The following is a 27,856-nucleotide window of genomic DNA, read 5'->3' as shown; positions in this document are numbered from 1 at the left end:
TTCTCTATTAAAAGTGTAAGTTAGGGGCACCTGGGTGGCTCAGTCGGTTGAGCATCCGACTTCAGCTCAGGTCATGATCTCACAGTTCGTGAGTTCGAGCCCCGCGTCGGGCTCTGTGCTGACAGCTCAGAGCCTGGAGCCTGCTTCTGCTTCTGTGTCTCCCTCTCTCTCTGCCCCTCCCCTGTTCATGCTCTGTCTCTCTCTGTCTCAAAAATAAATAAACGTTAAAAAAAAATTTATAAAAAAAAAGTGTAAGTTAATGACATTTCACAACATTTTGGGGTGGGGGGGGGGGAACATGCCAGGCTGCTGAGTGTTATCTGAAGTCGCAAATTTGTTTATTTTTCAAATGGTGCAAACAACTCTCCTTTGCAAATATTATATTTTTATCATCAGGCCTGGTAACTAAATCTGAGTAACTATTTAACATGAAGGGTGTCGACCAAAGCTTTAAGTGCGCTTTCTAGAAAGAAGATGCAAGAGGGTAAACAGACCCCCAGAGGTAACCATGTGATTAGAAACCAATTAAGTTAAGCAATTACTGAAACCGCTTTCTCTCCTTTCCGCAAGAAAGGATCACAAGTGAGACTCTGACATAAAAATGAAATATGCTTACATGCAAAAAGGGCAAGGCTGTTTTGAAGAAAGACTATTTTTAAGAGAGAACTGTTACATGGTAAAATGTGCACAGGGATGTTTGATCAATGTAGATAGATGACTGATGGCCTATTTAGTTAGAAATGCCAAAACAATGGTTTTAGACATAAACATGTTTTCATGGTTAAATTTAGTTAGTATTCACAGTGAAATGGGAAAAACAGAACTACTGAAGAGCAGGGAAGAAAATCAACTAGGTATGGGTAGGGAAGAATCACCACTAGGGCCTATTGGTTTTCAAGAGCTATTTTATGTTTACTCACTACGTTTTAGAGGAACACCAAAGTGCTTTAATGCATGTCATTCAGAACTACAAAACTCCTCTCAACTCTAATTTCAGCATGTATCACTTAAATTAATTTTTAAAAACAGAGCTAGCCTGATGCAGTTCAGATGTAATTACTTTGTGAAAAGAAAGAAGAGCTAAAGCAAACCTGAAATATTTTGCATTACGTAATTATGCTTCAACTTAAAACAAACTACTCTACTACCTACCTGGTTCATCTTTCACCCACAAAATGTGTTTTTAAAAACCTAAATGCACAAGCTACAACAAATCAGACTTCTTACACATAAACTATTCTTATAAACTATTCATTCTCTTTTTAGCTCCTGACCAAGCCTGGGAATGTCACCTATATGAGTCCTATCTATTGCTTTCAAATGCACTAACCTTCTCAAAAACACTGGATGGGGTCATCAAACAAAACCTGATGTTCTGTATGATGGTATCGGTATGTCTCCAGCGTCTTCTATCATGCCGCAGCCAAGACTGCACAGCCTCGTACAGCTCTATCTCTGGGAACCTGCTCAGATGATCATTATCCAAATAAGACATGAGCTTCTCAAAGCTAAGATAAGACAGGAAGTCAGGCCTGGACATGAGTGGCACAAAGTTGTCTAGCAGAAAGGCGTCCAACTTCTCCCTGACTCCCTCGATGTTAACACCAAAATCATCTAAGAGTCTCATAATTTCTGCACAATTTTCTAAGCAGATTTTGGCTAACAGAAAAGAGCAGCAGAACTTCACCACTTCTATAAGTTGAACATACATGGCAGCCTGAAGGATCTCATGAACAGTATTCATACTCAGTTCTATAGTTCCATAGTACATAAATTGAAGCACGTGGCTGAAACCAGTAGCAGTTAAACCTTTTAAATGAATTTTGTCCTGATCTCGCTCCCTCATGTCTGCAGTAAACATAATTCTGAAGTAATCACTCTGGGTGGCCAAGAGTGCTTTATGGGCCTGGAACTGATGATCTTCAATAACCAGAGTGACATCAAGAAGCAATCCCTCCTCATACAGTGCTCTGAACCCAGCAGAGACACTGGTGTCATGGATGGAGGAACAGAATCCTTCCACGTCCCCTGCCATGAATCACCTGGAAGAAAGGTAATCAAAGAAAACTGTGTTAATCATTTCCATGCATTCTGAAGACATTGTTAACTTAAGAGCTTAAACAATTTTTCATAATCATCTCAATTCCACTGCCTAAATCATAAATGCACAAGCCCTTTGGGAGAAGACAACCTAAAGGTTTGCAGGATAATGTTTTGGCTTCCCTACCTGGGGAAAAATATATCTAAATGATCACGTATCTATCAAACAATGGTAAATTGTTAACTTACAAACAATATATGCCTATCCCACTGATTTTACACCGTTCACCAAATATATTTCAATATGTTCCCAGATTTTCAACACAAAAAGAATTTCTCAGCCAAACGCTAAATTATGAGAAAAAACAACAAGAAAGAAACCAAACCAAAAAGTACCACAGTTGACCTTGAACACTCTTAGAAACTTACCCAAAGGAAATAATGAGATAAATACGCCAAATTGTACACACACAAGATTTTCTTTCTAGCCTTACTTACAATAAAAAAAAAACTGGAAAGTATTCAAAAGCCCAACAAGAGATTATTAAATAAATATGGTGCATGCAGTTCTATAATGGATAACTTTAACAACTAAAAATGATGGCAGCAATATACCTACTCTGACAAAGGATATTTATTAGGTACTGTTATGTGAAAAAACAAAAAAGCACACAACTACAGTTTACTTGGTGCATTTTCCAAAATTAAATACACACACGTATGTTTAGATGAGAAAAAGTCTGGAGGAATATATACCAAAACGATGTCCCTGGGTAATGGGATTTCAAGAAATGTTGAAGTTTACCTTTTCTTTTTTACTTACCTCATTAACCTTATCTTAAGAAAACAATGATCACACATTGCTTATATATTTAAAATATAAATATATAATTTTTAAAGGGAATTAAACCACATTTTTGCATATCCGAGAAATGAAGCCGAGACAGTGGACTGATAATTAGATCTCCGAAGCAGAATCAACTAATTCAGTCTATTAGACTGTTTATGAAGCAAAGCAATTTTCTCCTTTTCACACAAGCACCCTCCCTCATACCCTGCCCGCCAGCCATCTATCCTCTCCTCTCAACCTCACACAGCTTGGGGCCTCCTCCGTTCCCCGAATTCCCTCCCTACCCTTTCCACTGTGCCCTGTGGAATATTGCTTCAGTGAAAACAAACTCCCCTACAGCCTCCTGCTGGTCACAAAGTTTTTCCCGCAGTCTGATTTAAATATGAAAACATACTCCTCTATAGCTTATAAACCTACTTTCTAAGGCTCCTTTTTAGCTCTCTACTGTCCTTTTTCTAAAACACGGCCTTTTGCTCAGATAAAAATTCATCTTCTATTGCTTCTTGTCACTTGTCACAAACACACATCCAGATCGATCACTCTCTCATGCACGTTTGCCAACAACTTTGGCACCTGGCTAAGACTCATGTTCTCCACCTCTTCGATGTTCACATAAGACCACTCATCCAAAACCTGAAGAGTCAAATTTCCCTGACCACCTCAACTGCTTCGGCCTCCCTCTTTACTCCATTTTAAAATCTTATTCCTGTACCTGCTAGATGTCAACACAATCCATAACTGGTCCCCATCTAAAATCTTAACTGTCGACTCTTCACTCTGGCTTAATCTTTGCCTCCCTTTTCACTTGGTCTATCGTTTCCAAACTTTACCTGTATCCTTCTCCAGCTTAGATCTTCTGGTGTTGGACACAATCTCCCAAGGTCTTTCCTTTCCAATCTCCCCACTCTATTACCAAAACCTCCTCCTTTACTTGCTAAAAGAGTACTTCTGTGTGCCAGGCATTATGTTAGGCATGGGGGAATGTGCCTTTCAGGAATCCCCTCTGCACCCTGGATTTGGAAGAAGCCGCTGATGCTGAGAGTGAAAGGCATCTTCTGTGGACATGCTAACAGCTCTACGTATCCAATCTTGTGAGTAGACTATCACGGTATTTTTCTTTGTTTCATCAATGTTATCTGTGACACCCCATATTTAACTTCTTGATGTATTAACCCATTGATTCAGTAGTTACCCCCGTCTGAAGTCACCTTAAAAAAAAAACACCTTTGTTAATCAGCAAGACAAAAGTCTGAAAGAATAATATGCCAAAATGTTAAAAATGGTTATCTCTGGATGGCAGAGTATCAAGAAGTTCTAATTTTTTCCCTTTTGCTGACCTGTGTTTTCTAATCTATCTGCAGCAAAAGTATATGATTGTTTTGAAAATTCATTTTTAAAAATATTAAGAAAAACTAATCGCCAAGTCCAATGGTTATAGACTAGTCCCTATTTTGCAGAATCCTTCCGCAACATGACTTACTCCCTTGGCTCAGTTTCATGAAATTACTTCCCTGATTCTCTTCCTATTCCTGGGCTGTTTATTTCTCAATCTCCTCCCTGGCCTCATTTTTCTTGAGTTGTTCCTTAAACACTGGTGTTCCCCAGAATTCTGTTCTCGGACCTTTTCTCTTTTCATCTTAACACCGTATCTCCTTCAATGATCTCATCTAAACCCATGGTTTCTTCTAACACCTACCTTTACCAAAACCTTGACTATCTCTGTCCAAATAGTGAATGGTTGCTAAACATTTCTTGTGTCCCACTGGGATCTCAAAAACATCATGTCTAAAAGTAATCGTAATATGACCTTCTCCCAACCGGTTCTTTCTTCCATATTCCTCATCTTACCAAGAGGCAGTCTAGGTGACTCTCTCACTCAATTTGTCCCTAACTTACCTGCAAGTCTTACTGATTAAATTATATATATATACAATCACTTACCTAAGACAGCAAAGTATGCACACAGTGAAATTACTATCAAGTTTTTTATTAGTACTCCATTGTTCCAAAAGCTATATTTTCACTTTGAAGGCAGAACACAAGAGGTTTGTCTACCATGTGGAAAACAGATATAAAATAATTTAGACGCTACAAGTAATTCTTGGCAAAACAACTTTACTAACACATTCGAGATTAAAGTAAGATATGAGGGGTTTTTTCCTGAATTATTTTTAAAGGTAAAATTAATGAGCTTAGAATCTTCCAAGTGATATGAGGCATACATACACAAATGCGCACTGGGAACAAAAGGAACGTCACACGGCGTGGTATCTGAATAATCAAACATTATGGTTAATAGCAGACTACCCACATCACACTAATGATCAGTTTTCAAAATAACTGGAACTTAAAAATACAATAAATTGGGCCAGATGAAATGTCTGATATTTCATTATCTTTCTCAGGATCATTATGGACACCAATTATCACTGTGACTTGTCAAGATACTGGTCACGTTTAATGGAGATTTAGTAATAGAAGACTCGACCTCAGGGTTTGTATACGTGAGAATAGACTTCTTTGTGTTTTATTCATCTGTTATTTTGACAATGCCTAGAATACCATATATTTCACTTCCTGTCAAAGTAACACTCTCTATTCAACAGTTATCACTATCTGATAAGGTCTCCAACAGCTATTATTCACCTTTCTGGAAAAGGTTTCATCTGAAGGAAATTTTTAAAAGGAGATACTATGCTGCAATAAACATAGAGGGGCATATATCTTTTTGAATTCATGTTTTCGTCTTTGAGTAAATACCAAGAAGTGGAATAACTGGGTCATATGGTAATTCTATTTTTAATTATTTGAGGAACCTCCACACTGTTTTCCACAGTGACTGTACTAATCTGTAGTAACCAAGATATGGAAGCAACCCAAGTGTCCACTAATCAATAAGTGGATAAAGAACACGTGTATGTGTATGTACATACATACACATACTATAGAATATTACTCAGCCATTAAAAAAAGAATGAGATCTTGCCATCTGCAACAACATGGGACAGCCCTAGAGAATATACTGCTAAGTGAAATAAGTCAAAGACAAATACCATATGATTTCACGCATATGTAGAACTTAAAAAACAAATGAACAAGGAAAGAAAGACGAAAAACAGACTCTTAATACAGAGAACAAACTGGTGATTGCCAGAGGGGAAGCTGGCAGGGGGAATGGGTGAAAATAAAGAGAATTAAGAGTACACTTCTCCTGATGAGCACTGAGAAATGCATAAAATTGTTGAATCATTATACTGTACACCTGAAACTAACATAAGACCATGTTAATTATACTTGAATTTTAAAAAGTACAATTAAAAAAGTTTTTTAACATTTATTATTGAGAGACAGAGGGAGACAGAGTGTGAGCCGGGGGGGGGGTGGGGTGGGGTGCAGAGGGAGACACAGAATCTGAAGCAGGTTCCAGGCTATCAGCACAGAGCCAGACGCGGGGCTCGAACTCACAAATCCCAGGATCATGACCTGAGCTGAAGTTAGATGCTTAACCGACTGAGCCACCCAGGCGCCCCTAAAAAGTACAATTTTTTAAAATAAAAATAAAAGGAGAAACTATGATTTCTCAAAAAAAAAAAAAAAAAAAGCAATCTAGGTTCCAGATACTTACTATGGTAGAAACATCATAGGGCAAAGAAGAAAGAAAAAAGAAAAAAAAAAAAAAAAAAAAAAAAAGGAGAATGATTGGTAAACTGTGAGTCAAAAGACCCTAAAAAATATAAGGACAGCACCCATACTCCTCTGGGATCCAGCACACCAAGGGGGACTCCAAGCAGGCAGGCTTCACTCTGTGATCCTGTCCAGTCACATACGGTCAGACTGGGGTGGGAAATATGAATCAAGAGGAACACTCTCTTGTCAAGAATTTAGAAAAAGGAAAAAGAGAGAGACGTGCACTGACTGTGTATGACTGGAACTGGAACATGTCAAAAAGCAGCTGTAGGCACCAACTTCTGCCTGCCACGTGGGCCGAATATCAGAGAAAGCCAGTGAACTGAGAAAGAAGGATAAAGCCAAGACAAGAGGACAGGGAGTGCTCCCTAACACCTTCATTTTTCCAGTTCCTAGGCTCAGCTCTATTCCTGCCCTTGGGTTCTAAGAGAAATCCTTCCATGCTTGGAACAAATTCCTACTTTACTACTATAGGTGTGTTTTCCCTTCACATAACCATGGTCCCTAACTAATATGGTTTTAGAACAGAAACTGCTATACTTTAAGTTACTCAAACCTTCTTGGTCTTATCTCTGCATCTGTAAAATTGAGAACATTCACCATGAGGACCTCAAAATTTTTAGTCAGATAATTTCTCATTTATTCTCCTACTTTTTATAAGACTTTACAGAGGTATAATGCACTTACGTAGGTGTGCAGGCTAAATAACCTGTAGCTATTTTTCAAGCCTTAGCAATTCATTTGTGAAGTTTACTTGATCTAAATTGATTTCTAAAACTAATTTGTGATAGCTGGGACTTATCAGTAACTTCTACATGAAAAAGTTTGGTGCATCTATCAATAAGACTAATAAGTAATAGCTTTAGAGCAACAGCAGTATTTTGTATTTTTATTTTTATAAGGAGAAAACAATAAAATACTCCGTGATTAACTGACCAACATTTAATCTCTAAATGGAAATAGTTGAGTTAAAAGCACAGGTGTGGAGTCATATGCCTGTTTTGAATCCTGGTTCTAACTTCTTCCTAGCTTTGAGACCTTGGGGCAAGATATTGAGCCTCTCTGTGCTCTAATGTCCTCACTTGTAAAAAGCAGGCACCAGTATCAACAGAACCTTCCTCACAGGTTGCTGTGAGGACTGCAGGAGTTAATACACGTACAGACTTAGTTAATACATGTAAAGACAGTATATGGCCCTTAAGTACACCATAATGTTAGGGCTCATTATTAGGCCCCTTCAGTTGGTGCTAGTGGAACCAAGAGAGTCAAACGGCCACTTTAAAAGTCCAGTTGCCTCAGGGAGCCTAGGTGGCTCACTCAGTAGAGCATGCGACTGGATCTCGGGGTTGTGAGTTCAAGTCCCACAGAGCACGTAGAGATCACAAACAAACAAACAAACAAACAAGTCCAGCTGTCTCTAGAGAACCCTTCTCCCTAGCAACAGCACTTCCTTAGAACCCCAACCTGTCTTATCAGTGAAGTCTCTTAGGAGCCAGGCCAACTCTAACTTGATAAAGAAACTAAGGTCTATGGGTGAAATTTTTCAAGGTCATACAACTAGTTAGAAATAGAGTTAAAACTAGAATTTAATTTACAAAAAAAATGTGTTTTGTTAGAAAGAGCAAAACTTTTGAAATTAGAGTGCTTTCTAGTACTCACCACCTGCATGACCTGGAGAAATGTAGTTAACTTCCTGACCTCAGTTTCCATTCATACATTAGGAATTATCATCACCACCACCTTATTATTGAATTGGGGTAGTGATTAAATAAAGTCACTTCAATGCCTAGCCCAGAGCAAGGCATCCACCAGAGGTCAATCAATGATGGCTTTCATTGTTCAACTCTTGCCTAATGCTCCTTTACCATCCAAAAAAAAACCAAAACAAAACAAAACAAAAAACCATAGGAACTTGGTACCTCTCAAAATCACCTCTACAGACCCCACATCTCCCTAAAGTTTATTAAAATGAAAATTCCTAAGAGATCAGGAGATCTCTTACTGGTAGTCAAAACACTGGACTTCATTTTACAATGGCATTATTTTCTACTTTTTCTCAACACACAAGTATAATTTTCTAGCTTTTATGGGCTTTTCAAGTTTTTCTGCCCTAACCAGGGTAGCCACTCTCTGTATCTGTGCTGTTCAATATATAAGCCACTAGCCATGGGGATATAGAGCACTTGAAATGTGGCTCGTCCAAATTGAGATGTGCTCTCAGTATAAAATGAATGCCAGATTTTTGAAGATTTAGTACAAAAAAACCCTGTAAATTATCTCTTTACACAATTTTTTGTACTAATCACATTGAAATAATACTTTAGATATAATGGGTTAAATAAAATGCACTAAAAGTAACCTCACCTGTTTTTTACTTTAAAAAAAAAACTGTGGCTGTAAAAAATTTTAAATTACATGTGTCTTGTGTTATATTCTATTGGGCAGCACAGAGCTACAACATCCATGTTTAAGGCATCAAACAACCAAACTTACAAAGGAACATGTGAAACAAAACCAACTTGTTCACAATCCATACCCTGGAAGCTACAAAGAAAAGAAAAAAAAGTGAGGCTTAAAATAAAAACACAAAACACCCATGTAAGCAAACAAAAAAAAATAATACCTACAAAGAGGAAATTATAAGGATACAAAAAAAAAACCCACAAAATCTTATGCATAAGAATTTTCTTTAAAATTATAGCAATTCATGGAATAAATAGTTTTAAGAATGAATCTCTGTAAAACTAAACTCAAATAAGGACTATAAATCAATGAGGTCTGGCGAAAAAAATCCATTCAGGGGTTTTGAGAAGAGGTATTTACTGACTTACAAGATGTTCCATGCACATAAATTCTGTATCCTCACTTTTCAAAACAGATCATCAGATTAAAGGAAATCATGGTTTATAAACTTATATATATATATATATGTATATATATATATATGTGTATATATATATATATATACATATATATATACATACACGCACACACACACACAAATATTCTACACTTGGCCTTCAGAATTTCAAATGGCAGGTTTTTTTTTTTTTCAAAAGGGGAACCAACTTAAAACTAAATGACAAGACATAATTACTTCACTAGGAAAAAAATACTGAAGAGTTTGTCTTGTTTCATAAACTTGGCACTGATTAAAGAGAAACCTTCGTATTTTCTACACCTAAGAATGATTAGTATAGTGATTTTCAAAGTACAGTCCAGGGATAAATGAGGTCCTAGTCCCCTAAAAGAAATCCACCAAGTCAAAACTATTTTCAGAGTCATAATTTTAAAAGTTGTCTGTCTTTTCCAGAACTTTCATTCTCTGTTTTCCAGAGGCTACACGTGTGATACGGTAACAGACTGAATGCAGAAGCCTATAGGAAGCCCACTGTCTTTAAGTCAGACATTAATCAGATCTGCAAAATGATGCCACTCTTCTCACCAAGTTTAGTATGGTTTTGGAAGACAGTTAATTTTCATTAAAAAAATGTTATTCAGATTAACCTGTAATGGGTTTTTTAAATAAACTGTATGTACAAATATTTTTTTAATTTCCCTGTTTTAATTTCTATTTTAGTAAATATAAATAGATACAACCCACATCAACAGAAGCTCTTAAGGGTCCTCCAAATATTTAAGAGAATAATGAGGTCCTGAGACCAAAAGGTTTGAGTGCTCCTGACGGTCTAAGAGATTGATGACAACACACACATGCACAAAACATATTCTTCCTACCTCTGCCCTGGAAGACTATTACTGCTATTTATATCACAGAAATTTCTAACAGTTCAAACTCTCTAGTGACCAGTAAAGAAAGAAGTCTGATGGGGGTAAAATTGGACAGGAAATTAAACGCAAAGAAATTAAATGCTTCCTTTTCAGTTAGAAGGCTGCCATTCCAATCTCAAGGCAAAATTTTAGGCACTTAAATAGAAGGTATTTCAAAATCAACCTCCATGTTTATGCCTTAAGCAATAATTTACTGCTTTCACGTTCCTCCCAAAGCTCCTTGAAAATTCATACAAAATCTTAAGTCATTCGGAACAAAAGCTAGATTCTCAAAGCTTGATACACTTGTTTTCAACGAAAAATTTAAATTATTTCATACTACCTTCTTCCTCAAACTGGTGGCTTACCAAAGCTGATGCCTAATGCAGAAAATCCCATACTCGCACACTGAAAAGAAAATGCAAGGCTTACTATAGACAAAAATAGAATCATGGAGTTTCTCACAATTTCTGTTAACTTATAAAAAAGAAATTTTAAGTTCAGCAATCTCAAAGTGGTTAACTTCTCAATCTAAAAGCAAGAAAAATGTAAAAACATCCTATATTAGCAGTCATTTTATTCTTGGATACGCTATTCAAATTGAGAGACAACTCAGTTTAATATGGGAGGCAAGGCAACATAACTTTAATTTACTTAATACTGGAAATTCTTTCTTATCTATCTAAATGTTCTTACAACTCAGTACCAAACTGCAAATGACCGTTTAACTGAGCTTTTAGGAAGGCTCTGGGTCCTCCAGCCAGGTTGGCACCTATTATCCAAATTACTTCACTTTTCAGGTATGTTTAGCATTTAATCATTCTATACCACAAGAAAACTTATAAGAAAAAAAAAAACCACTCCTGCTTCAATGCTATTTTTTCATCAGAAGATTTTCATTTAATGCTCTGCCTATTTCTCACTACAAGCAGTAGTAGTCCAAGAGTGATGTCATGGAAAACAGCTTCCCTAGCCTTTAGAGATTGGATCCAGTGAGAATTCTAGGAAAAGCCTCTACTGGGGAATAAAACTCCAAATCTTCTAAGTTATATCCTAACAAGAAAACATCAATATTATAGTGTTAACATTTTAGTTCTCTACAAGAATTATACAAACAAACTAAATCTTTTGGAAGGGATCTTGATGTCCTGATACAGATTTCCTGCAAATCTTTAAATGATGTAGAATCATTAACTAAATTCAATGATTTTATCAGAGACAAAGAATAAATTTTCTATCTGTTCTTATTTGCTTCAATGATTCAGCCAGATGAGCTTTAAAGGCCTTATATTAAAAACAGAGTATCTGAGGAAATACCTCCCCTTTTCTAATTTCTTCCAAAGTTAAAATTTCTAATTCTGAAAAGGCCTTCCACTTTTGTACCAGCGGCAATACAACATATACCCACAGCAAAAATGAACCACAAGAGCCCCTCCAATGATTCTTAAAATAGCAATAATAGTATTATCTCCTATTATTCTCCCCCTTGTACCCCTTGCCCCAGATACACTGGCCTCTTTTGCTATTTCCTGAAAACCAGCCATACACCCATCCTAAGACTTCTACACTTGCTGTTCCCTCTACCTGGATCACTATATCTCCAGATACATAGGGCTCCCTTCAGGCCTTTACTCCAGTGTCATCTCAGTGAGGCTTTCCCCAAACCCCATCTTTAAAATTAAAGACAAACAAACAAACAAAAAAACAAAACCCACTGCCAGAAATCCTCACTTTACTTTTCTGCTTAGTTTTTCTCTATAGTATATTAAAATTGAGTCCTTGTTTAGTTTACTGTTTGGGTTGTTTTTCTTTTTTCTGGTTTTGCTTTGACTGTTGTATCCCTCACAACCTAGAAATAACAGCGCTTGGCACATAATAAGTGCTTAATAAATATTTGTTGGATGAACAGATAAATTTATCCGTTCATTTACCGCATAACGATCCATGTTCTGTAACCACCCCTGATTTAAAAATGAGAAAAATCAAAGCTCACAGAGTTTAAGAAACCTGCCCGAGGCCCTGATCCTTAAGCGGTGGAGTTGGGGTCCGTCCCACTTCAGAGCCTCTATGTTTAATCAGTATCCTACAAGGCTTCACCAGTGACTCTTAATTTCTTTTCAATAAAAAAACCCCACACAAACTACCGCATGCCAGTTCAGAGAAAATATACGCTAATAAATTAATCCAACCTCTCAAACTAAATATTAATTCTCCTTACAGTTAACGTTATTTACTCTTAAAATATTTACAAAGTGAAGGGCGAGCTGACAGCAGACCAGCTAATTTTTGGGACGCAAGTGAAATGAAAATTCGGGCCCCCTTATCCAAAAGCTGGAAAAAAGTGTCGTTAAAGGTACTAAAATAAAAAGTTTTCTCCTTTCTTCTGAGGTATCTCTCGACTTATTGGTGTTTTTTTATTTGCTGTTTAACGCGTTCTAAGTAAAGAAAAATTAAAAATTTAAATTAGCATGAGTTTCATCATTCACCTTTATATTGTACAATGCCAGTTTTATGTGCAGATTATTATACCAACTTCGAGGCCCTTCTGAACACCCATGAAGGCCAAGCCAGCCCTGGTTCCAAGATTTTTGCCCCAGATAACCCAAATCAAGGCAGAGAGAAGGTCAAACCTTGAAATTCCCAATAAAGCAATGATTTACCAAAATTTTTTCTTCAGGACAAACGATAAGTCCGATGTATAAAAGCCTAGCACATTACAAGAGGCTCTACCATCTAATTTAATCCTACCCACTTATATTACTCGATCTTTTTACAAAACACAAAAGCATACTCTAAAAAACAACCAGGATTAGATTATAAAATAAAAAGTCTCAGAAAACCATTTGTTGGCTAAAAATAACAATATACTAAGAAAAATGCTTCTCTTTCACTTTTTGTGGGCCATTTTTAAACCAAAACATACTACATGGTACATTTTTGATGTACCCAGTAAGAATTATTCCATACTGATCTGTTTTTACACATATGTATTATAAAATCTGACAAATAAGTCCAAACCACAAATATTACTATTCTATTATTTCTCCCAAGTTAAATCAGCAATAGAGCGCAAATTAACACCCTTTACCACTGAAAAACTGGTTTTAAGCACCTACTAAGTGTTGTGATGACTTAAAAAGAAAATTAAATTACACAAATACTAGTACATTGCCAAAAAGTTGAAAATTTCTACACATTTCTAGATCTGTTAAGAATTACAGAAATCTGAATGCATTTGTGAGCTCTTCAAAAATAATTTTCAAATTAGTAGAGATATCCAGGCATCCTGTTCCCTAGATATGAAAAACAGCATTAAAATTAAAGAATATACCTTAAAAGCATTTTCTAAGTTACAATTTAATCAGATCAACAAAAATAAATGTAAATTCGGAAAACACAGAAGACTAAACACAAAGTGTTAAATAAATATTCCGAGTAAGAAAACGGGCATAAGCGGCCTAGAAAAATGAAAAGCAAAGCACTACAGTAACGTTAAATTTGAATTAAAGAATACCGTTATTTAAATAAGCAGTTAGCATTTCGTAGGAAGAAGGCCAAGCAACGTGACTATTATATATCTGGTCGATTCACAGCACTGCTTCGCTATTCCGTACTTATTGCTTACTCTTATAATACAGAAAAAAAAAAAAAAAAAGAGGCAGCAACAGTTAGCCACTACAACGTTAACCACTCTGGCAAGGGTTACTTAAAAAATTGCTTTGCATTTTTACAACACTTTACAGCTATAGGTTATTTTCATATATATGACCTCATATAGTCCTCACTACCCTGTGATGTGGCTATTACCGACTAGATTTCATAGATAAGAAACCGAGGATCAGTAAGCGATTTTCTCAGCGTCACCCGGTCGAACCCAGACCTTCTGATTCCACGTTTTATGCCTCGCATTTCGCATACTTCTATTCCAGGCATAAACAGAATTTTTAAAGGGAAGGAACGGGTTAGGGAGAAAATAATCATGGTACCTGCAGCTGTGTGCTGCAAAAAATGGCTGAATTATGCTTCTTCCTTCTCCCCCCCCCCCCCTGAAAAAAATTAGATTTCAAACAATTTAAGTAAACTCAAAGACAAATTAGTTCCCGGCGTCTACCAAATGTTTGACTCGGGTCTGTGCAGAAAAGGCTACCAAATCGGTGCCGAGCGCGGGGACGCGGACGAAGCCCGGGCTCCTGCAGGCCGGAGGGCCAGGGGCGGCTACGCACCTCGGGGGTCTGTCCAGCCTCTAGTGGACGGCAGTCTGCATCAGGAAGAAGCGGGCCGGCGGGCCAGGCGGTGGGCGGTCGGGCCCCGGGATGGCACTCGGCAGGCTCCTCGAACCTCTACAAGGGGCCGCTCCCGGGCCGGGCCGGGGCGCTCCGGCGGGGGGCGAGTCTGCGCGCCTGCGGCCCCCTCGGAACCAGTCCTGGGAAAGAAGACAGCGCTGAGTCGCGAGTCGAGACAGTCGGGCTCGGCACAAGGCGCAAGGCGGCGCGGCGTCGGGGCCGGGCCCGGCCTTGCCAACGCCAGGAGCCTCGCGGCGCCCGGCGAGGCTCGGCTGGAGGGCCGACTCGGGGCCACGGGCGGGGAAAGGGGCTGGGGGGCTGCGGGCAGCGGCAGATGCACGGGTGGTAGCGGCGTCGACGACGGCGTCTCCGGGCTTCTGCCCCGAAGCGCGCCGAGCCTCAGGATCACCCACGCCGGGGGTGGAGGAAGGCGGGAAAGGGGCGGGCAAGGGGCGGAGCGTGCGGGGCCACGAGCCAGGGGCCGCTCCGGGCCGCGCGCCCCCTGCGGGCCGCGGGAGCCGCCCGGGGCCGGCCCAGGGAGGCGGGGCCCGCCGGCAGGGGGCTCCATGCGCCGTCGTCGCAACGCGGAAGCCTGCCACGCGGGTAGGGAGGTCGAAGGGTGGGAAGGCAACAGTTGGAAAGCAGGCCTCGGAGGCGCCCTCGTCCCCCATCGGCGCCTCGAGGGGGCCCGCGCGCGGGCCACGGCCCGGAGGGTGTTTACCTTCCCCCTGGTCGAGCGCCAATGCCGCCATCTTTCAGCCTGCGCGCGTCACTTCCGGCGCCGGGGGAGCGGGAGCGGGTGTGGGAGCGGGGTGGGGGCAGGGCTGTCCCACGCCCGCGGGGCCCCACGTTCAAGCCGGCCACGCCGGCGGGCCCCACCGAGAGAATAAGGCGGCCGGGCGCTGCACTGCGGCCTCGGCTCGACGCGGTTTCCCTCGTGGCGTAGCCGTCGGGGCTGGGAACGCCGGGTGGTGCTTATCCCCTCGCAGCGGTCTCGCTTAGTCTGCATGAGCGGTGGTCTCAAGCTACTGCGGGTGCGCCCACCCTCGACAAAGTTGAGGGTTGGGGCGCCCGGAAAATGTCTTTTTGCATCTTGAATACCACGGTGGGGGTGGGGGAGTCTGCGACGACGTGGAGGAAGCCTTGCCCTACCTACCTGTTTTATAAAATTGACTACTTCTGCGCCAAATGACATCATTTTTGTAAAGCAACTTGCAGGAGATTATTGCGTCATAGTTCCACTTGGCTTATTGCACAGCAATTACTCTTTCGGGAATGCATTTCCCAGAGGTGGGAAAATTCATAGAAAACGGCATGTCTGCCCCACAGAAATGTCGGATCTAAAAACGCTGTTCTATTTGCGTCAAAATAAGATGGCAAGAACGAACATTCAGAGAGCAGTGATTTTTGGGGTGGTTGTTCTTTTTAAATAAATCAGCTGTAGAATTTGAGCTAATGTTTTTTAAATATATCGCCGTACTTGATTTAAGAATGTAGAACCATACTAAAGCCTGTTTTGTAAATTTATTATTGTGAAACCTCTTTGTGAGAAAAATGTAAATGACAGAAATACACAGCTGGAGGCCAGTGGTTCTACAACTAACCTTAAATTAAGTCATCCAGTGCCCCTTTCTAATCTAAAACTGAGGATCTCCTACCCTAACCCCCACTCCACCCCCCACCGCCATTTTCTCTCTACACCAATATCCCCATGAATTTACAGTGAGGTGTGTGGCTAAAAGCGATCATTATCTCTTTCTAGCAAACTTGAACATGTCATGTTTCCCAAGAGGCCAAGATAGCACACGGTGTACTTTTTTGCTGAAGTAGACTAGTTCGTGGGAAAAAATTAAGAATCACCTGAATCCTAAGGAAATAGGGAAATAAGCTTACTTTTTCTGATTTAAACTATAAAACAAGCTTTAAAAAACTGTAAGCCATAAAATATACTTTAAAATGACATACATATAACTTTGAACATTTGCGTTTTCATACATTATTCTTGAACATTTAAAATGGGTGAATTTTGATTCTTGTGTATTAGCCAACAAACATACACTTTGAGGTATACATAGTGTAGCACTGACCTGTACAGAGAGAGACTTAAGTTCTTGAATCAAGCAGGAATTGAAATGTGTCTGTGTTGTGTGTAGCTGGTATATATACCTACAGTGAGTAATGTCATGAACCACTGTGATCATTACACCCCTTATGGCATGACGTGGCCTCATATATGACATTCCATTATATCCAAAACGTCTTTTTTAAAAGTACTGTTTCTGTGTGCTGTGTCTTTTCACCAATCTGTATATTTACTATGTAGAGTCCATTCCTCAAAAAAAAAAAAAAGTTATACGTGATCTATGATACCTCCCTCACTTTCATTTAAGAAAAAAAAGGGTATAGATGGGTCTAGTGCTGTAAGGAGCATTCTGTTTCTCTGACACCAAGTAAAGTGAAACCACATCATTTATACTAACTCCTCTAGGTAATTCCTGTATTCAATTACTTTTCCCACCAATTACTGGAAAGTAATGGGAGCTCCCAAATACCTTGAGGGCATCTTTTCACACTGGTAGAGTCCCACTGGGGAAAGGGAGGCTGTCTTTTCCTAGCCCTCTAACATAAGTATTACAGGATACTCCTCAAATCTGCTACCTTGCAGTCTGAAATGTCCCGAGGCATGTTAGAGGCTTGGGTCTAAGAATGGTGGTAGAGTTGGAAGGAAGTTCCAAGGAAGGGGGTTGTGAGGATTTAGGATACTCTATAACCTTTCCTTGCCCACTTTTTTTTTTTTTTTTTTTTTTTTGGCTTTTCAGAAGCCTAGCGTCTGTGATAAGGTAGTCACTTTTCATGTAACTAGCTCCCACTTTAATCTCTGGGAATCAAAGAGTTGTATTTTCGGTGAACTCTAATAAAGTTACATATGCATTCCCTTTCCTCTTGAAAACTGTTTGGACAGGGACTTTATAGCTGTTGATGGTTTTTAAGGCATCTTGTTGGGGTCCGGTCCATCTCAGTCCCTCAGGATGCACCAGCATCCTCCCAAATCAGTACCAACTTCCGCTGGTACACACCAAGACCTGTACACTGACACATTCCAACAGGTTGGTAGCTGTTGTCCTAAATATTTTTTCTGGTCCCTATTGCAGACAGAACCTTCAAAATGCAATCTGAGCAGTGCCTGGGTGATTCGGTCGGAAAAGCATGCTACTCTTGATCTTGGGGTTGTGGGTTCGAGCCTCATATTGGGTATAGAGATTACTACAATAATAATATTTTTCTAAAGTTTATTTCTTTTGAGAAAGAGAGCGTGCACATGCAAGCCAGAGAGGGGCAGAGAGAGAGAATCCCAAGCCCAACTCCGGGCTCGATCTCACGATCTGAGAGATGGCAACCTGAGCCAAAATCAAGAGTCAGACGCTTAACTGACTGAGCCACCCAGGTGCTCCTAAGCTTTTTTTTTTTTTTAATGCAATCTGAGAGTCCCCAAATTTTCCAGCCTTTCAACTTTGTTGTTTTTACAACCCAGTAGAATAACTTGAGACTTTATGTTGCATGACTGACAGGAAATCCGTGTCTTCGTGAATGTTGGAGGCTTCCTGGCTAATGCCTACATACCTTGGTTGTTGCTGGTCACCTGTTGCTTGGAATGGCTCCTCATAGCTTCTGTCTATTATCTATCTCTAGCTTTCTGGTGTGTCATCACATCTCCACGTTTCTCCAGCTCTTTCTGTGTACTTCCTGCCTCACAAACTTGACTCTCCCTCCAATTCTCTAGCAAAGCAAAAACCTAAAGCCATCACAAGGAAACTTCAGTCGCTTTAAACAGGACATGACTTCTAGAGATCCCTAAACAGGGATGTCTTCTCTCGCCATCTGTAAGTCAGAATTGTAATCATTAGGTGGGAACCCTCTCCTAAGCATATCAAAGGGTTTGTCCTGGGGCGCCTGGGTAGCTCAGTTGGTCCGGCTTCAGCTAAGGTCGTGATTTCACAGCATGTGGTTTCGAGCCCCATGTCTGGCTCTGTGCTGACAGCTCGGAGCCTGGAGCCTGCTTCGGATTCTGTGTCTCCCTCTCTCTCTGCCCCTCCCCTGCTCATGCTCTGTCTCTCTGTCAAAAATAAATAAACATTAAAAAAAAAAAAAAAAAAAGAGGAGCCCCTGGATGGCTCATTTGGCTAAGTGTCTGACTTCAGTTCAGGTCATGATCTCACGGTCCATGGGTTCGAGCCCCACATTGGGTTTTGTGCTGATAGCTCAAAGCCTGAAGCCTGCTTCGGGTTCCGTGTCTCCCTCTCTCTCTGCCCCTCTCCTGCTCGCGCTCTGTCTCTCAAAAATAAATAAGCATTTGAAAAAAGTGTAAATTGATTATAATCGACTTTAAAAAAAGAAAAAAAAAAGGGCTTGTCCTATCTCCTCTCTTCCCCAATCTCATGAGTCCTTAAATCCACGCCTTGGGCTCAGCTAGGAGAGTACCAGGTCCCTAAACATCCAAAAGGAATGTGGGCACACACACACACAAAAACCCTCAAAAGGGCACTTCCCCCATGAGACAGTGTATCTGAAATATAGTAAAACCGAGGTGCCTGGGTGGTCCAATTGATTAAGCGTCTGACTTCGGCCTAGGTCATGATCTTGTGTTCCCGAGTTCCAGCCCCGCATCGGGCTCTGTGCTGACAGCTCAGATCCTGGAGCCTGCTTCGGATTCTATGTCTCCCTCTCTCTCTCTGCCCCTCCTTTGCTCATACTCTGTCTCTCTCTCTCAAAAATAAACATTAAAAAATTTTAGAAAAAAAAAGAAATATAGTAAAACCTTGGTTTGTGAGCATAATCCTTCTGGGAAACATGCTTATAATCCAAAGCACTTGTGTATCAAAGTGAATTTCAAGAACCATTGGCTCAATTGTGATTATGTGACGTTTGGCATCACGTACTACTCATATTTCAAGACATCACTCCTTGTAAGTAACTTGTTTTGCGAGTGTTCCACAGGATGAGCAAACATTTCTCTTTTTTAATAGCTTTTATTTATTTAAAAAAATTTTAATATGTATTTATTTTTGAGAGAGAGAGAGAAAGACAGAGCGTGAGTGGGGGAGGGGCAGAGAGCGAGGGAGACACAGAATCTGAAACAGGCTCCAGGCTCTGAGCTGTCAGCACAGATCCCCATGCGGGGCTCGAACTCAGGAGCGGTGAGATCATGACCTGAGCTAAAGTCGGACGCTCAACCGACTGAGCCACCCAGGCGCTCCCACAAGCAAACATTTCTAATAAATTTTAACTTGATAAACGAGCGATGTCTTGCAATACAAGTAGTACATGATGCCAAATGTCACAAGATCACAACTGAGCCAATGGTTCTCTCTCTCTCTCTCTCTCTCTGTCTGTCTCTCTCTCTCTCTCATTCTCACTGCGGGATTGTGGATGATCATCTCCATGCTCGGATGCGGTGTTTGGTGTTTGGCCACGGTGTCTGGCAGAAATCAGTAATTTTTCAGAACGTTGGAAGGTGCCCACAACTGTCACTAGTGTGTTTTCTGTCACTTCAAAGCACTGATGGACAGTCCTTTGCTTTTCCAGACAAGAGTAAGCCTAAGAATGCTTTGCTTCATTCTAGGTCAGGCTGCCTGCAGAGAGGGAAACTTTCCTCTGCTGCCTTATCGCCAGTTGCATTAAATACAGTCTATGACAAGTTAATTCACATTGTACTGTAGTCAACATCTGTTAGTGACAGTGAAAGTCATCCTACACAATAACCCTCCTCTCTCTTGTTGCCCTCACACCAGCCACGAAAGTTTGCAAAGATAAGTGCAGGTTAATTTGTTTTTCTTTATATTTTGTGTTTTCTTGGGGCGCCTGGGTGACTCAGTTCGTTAAGCATCTGACTTCGACTCAGGTCATGATCTCACGGTTTGTGAGTTCAACCCCTGCGTCAGGCTCTGTGCTTATAGCTCAGAGTGTCTCCCTTGCTCTCTGCCCCTCCCCTGCTCACAGTCTGTGTGTCTCTCTCTAAAAAATAAGTAAACATTAAAAAATTCTTTATTTTGCATTTTCTTTATTATTTTGTATTGTATTACAGGATTGTAATCATTTTAAACGAATATTTTTGGGTTGTGGAATGAATCATCTGAATTTCCATTATTTCTTAGGAGGAAATTTGCTTTGATATACAAGTGCTTTGGATTATAAGCATGTTTCCGGAACAGGTTATGGTTGCAAACTAAGGTTTTACTGTATTTATGTTTTGTTATTTCACCAATGTGGGGAGTTACCTCAATGAAAATGAACTGATAACCTGACTTATTTCTGTATGGCCAAGAGGACTCAACAATGTGATTCTGGAACCAAATGCTTCTTCATATTTCACTTCCATCCTTAAAGCCCTAGCAAGCAATTCTCTGCTGGCAGTTGTGAGAATAACTGTTTTGTGCTTGTGGCCAGCTAACAAGTGTTTAAAAACATTCAGGTTTGGTCTCAGAGTCCCCAATACATGGTGACAGGTTTAGACAACATGGGGTGCTATGTGAGTCAGCACAAAGGTAGGGGGGGTGTAATTCAGGCTTGAGAGGGTCTAACAAGTCTCAGAGGGAGTAATTTCTTTCTTTTAAAAAATTTTTTAAATGTTTATTTTTTAGAGAGAGACAGACAGAGTGTGACTGGGGGAGGGGCAGAGAGAGAGGGAGACACAGAATCCGAAGCAGGCTCCAGGCTCCGAGCTGTCAGCACAGAACCCGACATGAGGCTCGAACCCACGAACCGTGAGATCATGCCCTGAGCCGAAGTCAGACGCTTAACCGACTGAGCCACCCAGGTGCCCCGAGGCAGTAATTTCTAAATTCAGGGCAAAGGGAAGAATAGAGGGGAAAGGGAAGAGAGTAAAGGATCCCCCACAGCGCAGGGCGTTCCAGGCCTAGAAGAGACAGCAAGGCAGCTTTATTTAGAGAACCGCTGATAATTCTGTAGGATGACAGCATAGTACACAAGAAGGGGAAAGGGAAAAGAAGAACCACCAAGGCTGCTGCGTATTAGACCGAGGCAGTAAAGGCTTCTCCCCTCCTGTGTGGCCTCTCACGCCATGCTTTTTCCACTGTACCATGATGTCATACTGATGAACGTATTAAATGATCTTGCATTTTTACTCCTACTTAATTCCGTAAATTATTTGCTATAGTAATCTAATAGTAATCTAATTTATCCTAATCTACTATGCTAATTTACTTATTCATGCCGTCGGTATTTATGAACACCTACTGTGTGTCACGTCCTGTTCTAAGCATTGGGGAATCTGTCAGAGACCAAAACATATAAAAAGCCTTTGCCATCTCAAAGATTACATAAATCAGATAGTAAACAAAATAAATAAGCAAATTCTGTGGCCTATTAGAATGTGATGAGCGCTGTGGGAAATAACAGAGCAGGGTAAAAGATTAGTAAGAGTGTTCCAGTTTTAACTGGGATAATCAACGCAGGAGGTTGCTTTTGAGCTTTGACTTGAAGGAGGTGAAGGACCAGACTGTGTAAAGCTTTTTAGACCATTGTAAGGCCTTGGCCTTTGAGAAATTGGGAACCATTGGCAGCTCTTGAGAAGAGGAGCACTACCACTAACACTAAGGCTGCTCGTGTAAATGATAGAATTCAGGCCTAAATGTAATGGACAACATGGTGACTATAGTTAACACTACTGTATGGGATATTTGAAAGTTGCTAAGAGATTAAATCCTAAAAGTTCTCATCACAAGGAAAAACGTTTTTTTCCTCTTCTATCTGTATGAGATGATGGATGTTAACTTACTGTAATCGTTTCACAATATATTCATGTCAAGTCATTACGCTGTATGCCTGAAACTTCTACAGTGCTGTATGTCAGTAACATTGGAAGAAAAGAAAACCACTGGAAATATAATATGCACGCACAAATAAATAAAAAGTTAGGCTATTAAACAATTAAAGTGGATGAACATGTAAGCAGGGACCTGGGATAAGGAGACTCATCTAACAATGAAATAGAAGCTAAAGGAGACACTGTGGGAAGTGGCAAGACTCAGCAAATATTCTGAAGGTAGAGCCAACTGGATTTCCTGGATGTAGCAATAAAGGAAAGAGAGGAGATGAGGAAGTCGCCTAGGTTTCCATCCCGAGTGACTGGAAGGATGGAATTGGCATTTCCTGACATGGGGAAGACCTCAAGAGGAGCAGGTTTGAAATGAGTGGGCGTGAAAAGAGAAGGGGGCACACCAAGGGCTGGGAGCCGTCCAGAGAACAGGGAGCAGGTGTAGGAGACCGGAGTATGGTATGCTACAAGCTGGAGAGACTAGTAGAAGTTGCTCAATGTTCACCATCAATAAAAGGTGCAGTGAACATTGCCATTTTGTTTTCTTTTAATTTTTTTAATGTTTATTTTTGAGAGAGACCTTGAGTGTGGGAGAGGCAGAGAGAGAGAGAGAGAGAGAGAGAGAGAGAGAGAGAGACAGGGGATCTGAAGCGGGCTCTGTGCTGACAGCAGAGAGTCCTATGTGATGTGGGACTCGAACTCATGACCTGTGATATCATGACCTGAGCTGAAGTCAGACGCTTAACCAACTGAACCACGCAGGTGGCCCGAATGTTGCTGTTTTAACTGAATATATTTACCTTGAAATACAGTGTAGACAATGTCCCCTTGAAAATGAAAATGTCAGGGGTGCCTGGATGGTTCAGTCCGTTAACCTTCTGACTCTTGGTTTTGGCTCAGGTCAGGACCTCAGGGTTCAAGAGGTCAAGCCCAGAGTTGGGCTCTGCACTGACAGCGCGGAGCCAGCTTGGGATGCTCTCTCCCTCTCTCTCTCTGCCCCTCCCCTGCTCGTTCGCTCTCTCTCTCTAAATAAACTTTAAAAAATTTTTAAATGAAAATGTCAAAAAGAACAAGTGTTTAGAAAGTTCGTAATTTTTGTGCTCCTTCTGAAATAATGAAAAATAACCCTATGCTTCAGAAGCCTCAACATTGCAAGCCACATTTTCATGAAGTGTTTATGGGATTACCAAGGGCTGAAAGAAGTAGAACTAGGACTGGGCCCTGGGGCAATACCAATAGTAGGGAGTCATCCAGGAAAAGATGGAGAGCTGTCAAGGAGCCTGAGGAGTAGCGAGTGAGATAAGGGTAAAAGAGAGAGTGTGGTATGGCAAGCCAGATAGAAAAGTATTTATTGCAAGTTGTTATAATTCCACTATCTATAAAAGATTAAATGAATGTCATCATTTTAATGAAATTTATCTACTTGGGAACAATGTAGACAATGCCTCCTTGTAAATGAAAATGCTAGAAAGAACAAATTCCCCCCAAAGTTAATCATTTTTATGTTCTTTATGAGCCAATGAAAAGCAATACTATAGAAGCCTCAAGGTACAAGCCACATATTCATAAGCACAGCATTTCAGTAGATGTGCGTACACACACACACACACACACACACACACACACACATCCTAAGTGTGAGCGCCAGAGTTGAGGTGAGCGGGAGCCATGAAGAGCTGCTACATGGTGTTTGCGCAATGAAAGAAGTGAAAAAAAACCGCCTTCAGTAATTACTGTTGCCAGAAGCACAGCTTTAGGGTTTGAGTGTGGTTAAGGATAGAGACGGGATTGAAGCCAGGCTCTGAGGTTATTTATTGGTTCTAAAACGAAGTTCTTAAAAAAAGAAAAAAAAAAAAAAACAGTAATCGCATAGCTCTCTCCGGACAAGCTGTCTTTGTCGATACAGGGCAGAGAGGGACTTTGGGTAAGTCAGTTCGGGCCGCCACAGCGCAGGGCGGTGGGAGCTGAAGGAGAAGCTGGGAAAGCATTACGTGAGCAACAGGGCTCAGGCCGAAGCACGGCTGAGCTTCATGCTTCCCAGGGACTTGAGAAGAGAGCAGCACTGTTTGGGTGAGGGGCATTAATTTAATGCTAAGTATAGGTGAGGCAGGATAGCCCTGTGATATTGAAGTCTCGATATCGTCAAGATGGTGAGTCTCCCTAAATTGGTCTACATATTCAAAGCAATCCATATCGAAAACCCAGCAGGCTCTTTGTTTTTCTTTTTTCTTTTTCTCTTCTTCTTCTTCTTGGCAGAAATTGACAGGCTGTTTCTGAAGTTTATATGGAAGTGCAAAAGCTCTAGAAGGGCCAAAACAGTTTTGAAAAATAACATAGTTAGAAGTCTTAATACTTTCCAATTTCAAAATGTACTATGAAACTACAGAAATCAAGACAGTGTGGTACTGGCTTAAGTTTGGACATGTAGATCAATGGAAAGGTGTTGAGAGTCCAAAAATATGGTCAATTGATGGTCAATTGATTTTCTACAAAGATGCTAAGGCAATTCAATAGGGAAGGGAAATAGTGCTGGGACAATTGCATATCCACATGTAAAAAGATGGAGTTAAAGCCTTCCCTCACACTATACACAAAAGTTAATTCAAAATATATCATAAGCTAAATATAAGAGCTAAAACTGTTAACCTTTAAGAAGAAAACCTAGGAGTAAATCTTTGTGAACTTGAGTTAGGTAAAGTGTTCTTAAATAATGATACCCACTGAATGATTCATGGAAGAAGAAATAAATTGGACTTAAAGTTAAAAACTTTTGCTCTGCAGAGATACCATTAAGAAAATGAAAAGACAAGCAACAGACTGGAAGAAAACGTTTGCAAATCATGTATCTGAGACAGACTTGTATCCAGAATATATAAAGAACTCTCGCAATTCAATAATAAAATGAGCAACCCAACTTAAGAATGGACTGGAATAGCTATTTTACCAGAGAAGAAATATGAATGGCTAATAAGCACACGAAAAGATGCTCAGCCTCATTAGTTATTAGAGAAATACAAATGAAAACCGCACCTACTAGAATGTCTAAAAACAAGAGACAGTATCAAGTATTGTTGAGGATGTGGAGAAACTGGAGCCCTCACACACTGCTGATAAGACTATAAAATGGTGCAGCTATCTTAGAAGAAAGTTTGGCTGCTCCACAAAATGTTAAACATAGATTTACCGTAGGACTCAGCAATTGCACAACTAGATCTTTGCCAAGAGAAATGAAAACATGTTTTCATAAAAACGTTCATATGAGCATTATTCCCAACAAAAACTTGTACACATGTGTTCATGGTATTATTCAAAGTAGCCCAAAATGCAGACAACCCAACTATCCATCACCTGGTGAAGGGATTGACAAAATGTGCTATGTCCATACCATGGAATTTACCCAGGAATAAAAAGGAATGAACAACATGGAAGAACCTCAAAACCACTATGCTCAGCGAACAAGCCAGATGCGAAAGACTGCATATTGTATGATTTCATTTATACGAAATGTCCAGAAATTGTCTGTAGAGACAAAGCCCATTAGTGGCTGCCGGCAGCCAGAGATGGAAATGGGGATTGACTGTAAATAGATACGAGGGATTTCTTTGGGGTGGCGGAAAATTCAAAAATCTGGGTTGTGGTTGCACAGCTCTGTAAATTTACTAAAAACCATTGAATTGTATACTTCAGATGAGTGAATTTCATAGTATGCAAATTTTATCTCAAAGCTGATTCTTTTATTTTTGAGAGAGAGAGACAGAGAGAGTCGAACGGGGGTGGGGCAGAGGGCGGGAGACACAGAATCTGAAGGAGACTCCATGCTCCGAGCTGTCAGCATAGAGTCCAACGTGGGGCTCGAACCCACGAACCATGAGATCACGACATGAGCTGAAGTTGGATGCTCGACGGACTAAGCCACCCAGGCACCCCTCAAAGGTGATTTTTTAAAAAGAGTATACTCGTAATTGCCTATGAATTCCAGCTCTGTTAGTTATAAACTGTGGGATTGTGGGCCCGTTATCTAATCTTTTGTGGACTCAGTTTGCTCACTTGTAAAGTGGGAATAATACCATCTACGTCGTCAGATTGTTGTGAAGGTTAAATAAAGTTAATACTTGTTGAGTCATTGCCAATATTTAACTGTACTGTAATCTTTTATGAATATTATTTTTTGTGACATTTCTACTTCCAGTGCAAGTTTCTGACAATGAAGCATATTATATTTATTATCAATTAATTTTATTTTTCATTCACATACCATAAGATTCACCCTTTTTAAACCATACAATTCACTGGTTTTTAGTATATTTACAAAATTGTGCAACCATCACCCCTAGTTCAACGTTTTTTATTGAAGTATAGTTGGCATATAATAATGAGTTTAGGTGTACAACATAGTGATTCAATATTTCTACATTTTTATCACCTCAATGGGTTTTCTTAATTGGCTGATGTAACTATTCAGAATGTAAGAGAAATTCTAAATTTATAAACTTACAAATGTGTGAGTTCCTAAATGTAGGAACTAAATTCCTCCATTCAAACATAATACATTGTAGTCTCTACCATCACTTAACCAATGAATGCATTTATTGAAATAGAACTTCCCATTTTAGGTAAACTGTTGTACCTAAAACGTATGTGATAGAATGCATATATTCCTTTTCATCTTAAGTATTCAATGAACACAGGTAATCTAGATTCTTATTCACCTCTCCTTAAATTTTTTGCTGGCTAAACATGAACACCTGTTCATGACGGAAAACTTGTAAAGTGTAGACATGAATGGAGGTAAACAATTACTCGACTTTTTGATACACCATAAAAAAAAAAAAAAAGGAAACTCCCAAAAGTCTTTACATTTCAAAACACCGATTTAGTGGTAATCTTTCCATTAAGCAAGTGGGTTTTCCTGTTTGAGCTTAAAAAAATAACCTCTTTGGGCGCCCTTACAATGCTGTGCAGTTTACAGCCACCACGGACCGCCTCCCAGGCCCTAGAAACCTGTGAGAACAAGTTAGGGACTTTGCTCTTGCCATCCCTGTGCCATGACCATTTCAACAAACCTCCGCGCGAGGGCGCCCTTCCCCCCACCCACCAGGTGACGCGTGGGGCCGTAAATGTGGCCAGCGTGGCCGTCACAGTAGAGCCGCACCCCCAGCCGATCTCGCCTTATTTAATTATGGAAGTCGGTAAAGAAGGACAGCCCCACTGTCTGTCCCCACACCCCAAAGAACATTCCCAGGCTCCGGGAAACTCTTCCGGCCCTCCCCCCGGGAACCGGAAATGGCTTCTCCCTCGCCAGCGCGCGGCGGTTACATCACCCGCCTAGCAAGGGGGGCGGGGGTGTCTTATTATGGGGCTGCCCTCAGCGTTGCCTGCACAAATATGTAT

General features: G+C 40.4%; 1 protein-coding gene across 2 annotated transcripts in view; it reads right to left on the bottom strand.

Moving 5' to 3' along the window:
- KLHL15 (kelch like family member 15) overlaps positions 1 to 15,442 on the bottom strand; it is a 36,351-nt gene extending 20,909 nt beyond the window's left edge. Inside the window, exons 1-3 of one of the 2 annotated variants that reach the window (XM_081792999.1) lie at positions 15,353 to 15,442; positions 14,572 to 14,771; positions 1,331 to 2,042 (exon numbers count right to left, since the gene is read on the bottom strand). In XM_081792999.1, coding sequence (XP_081649125.1) covers positions 1,331 to 2,035 — 705 coding nt within the window. In that variant the 5' untranslated portion in view covers positions 2,036 to 2,042; positions 14,572 to 14,771; positions 15,353 to 15,442. Of the gene's footprint in view, positions 1 to 1,330; positions 2,043 to 14,571; positions 15,035 to 15,352 lie in introns of those variants that run through there. The other variant, XM_081793000.1, reaches the window with a different exon arrangement.
- Between the last annotated feature and the right edge of the window lie 12,414 nt (positions 15,443 to 27,856).

The sequence above is a fragment of the Panthera onca genome, chromosome X, assembly GCF_046562875.1.
Source record: "Panthera onca isolate mPanOnc1 chromosome X, mPanOnc1 haplotype 2, whole genome shotgun sequence".
Classification (NCBI taxonomy): domain Eukaryota; kingdom Metazoa; phylum Chordata; class Mammalia; order Carnivora; family Felidae; genus Panthera; species Panthera onca.
This window is presented reverse-complemented; position numbering and strand designations above follow the sequence as displayed.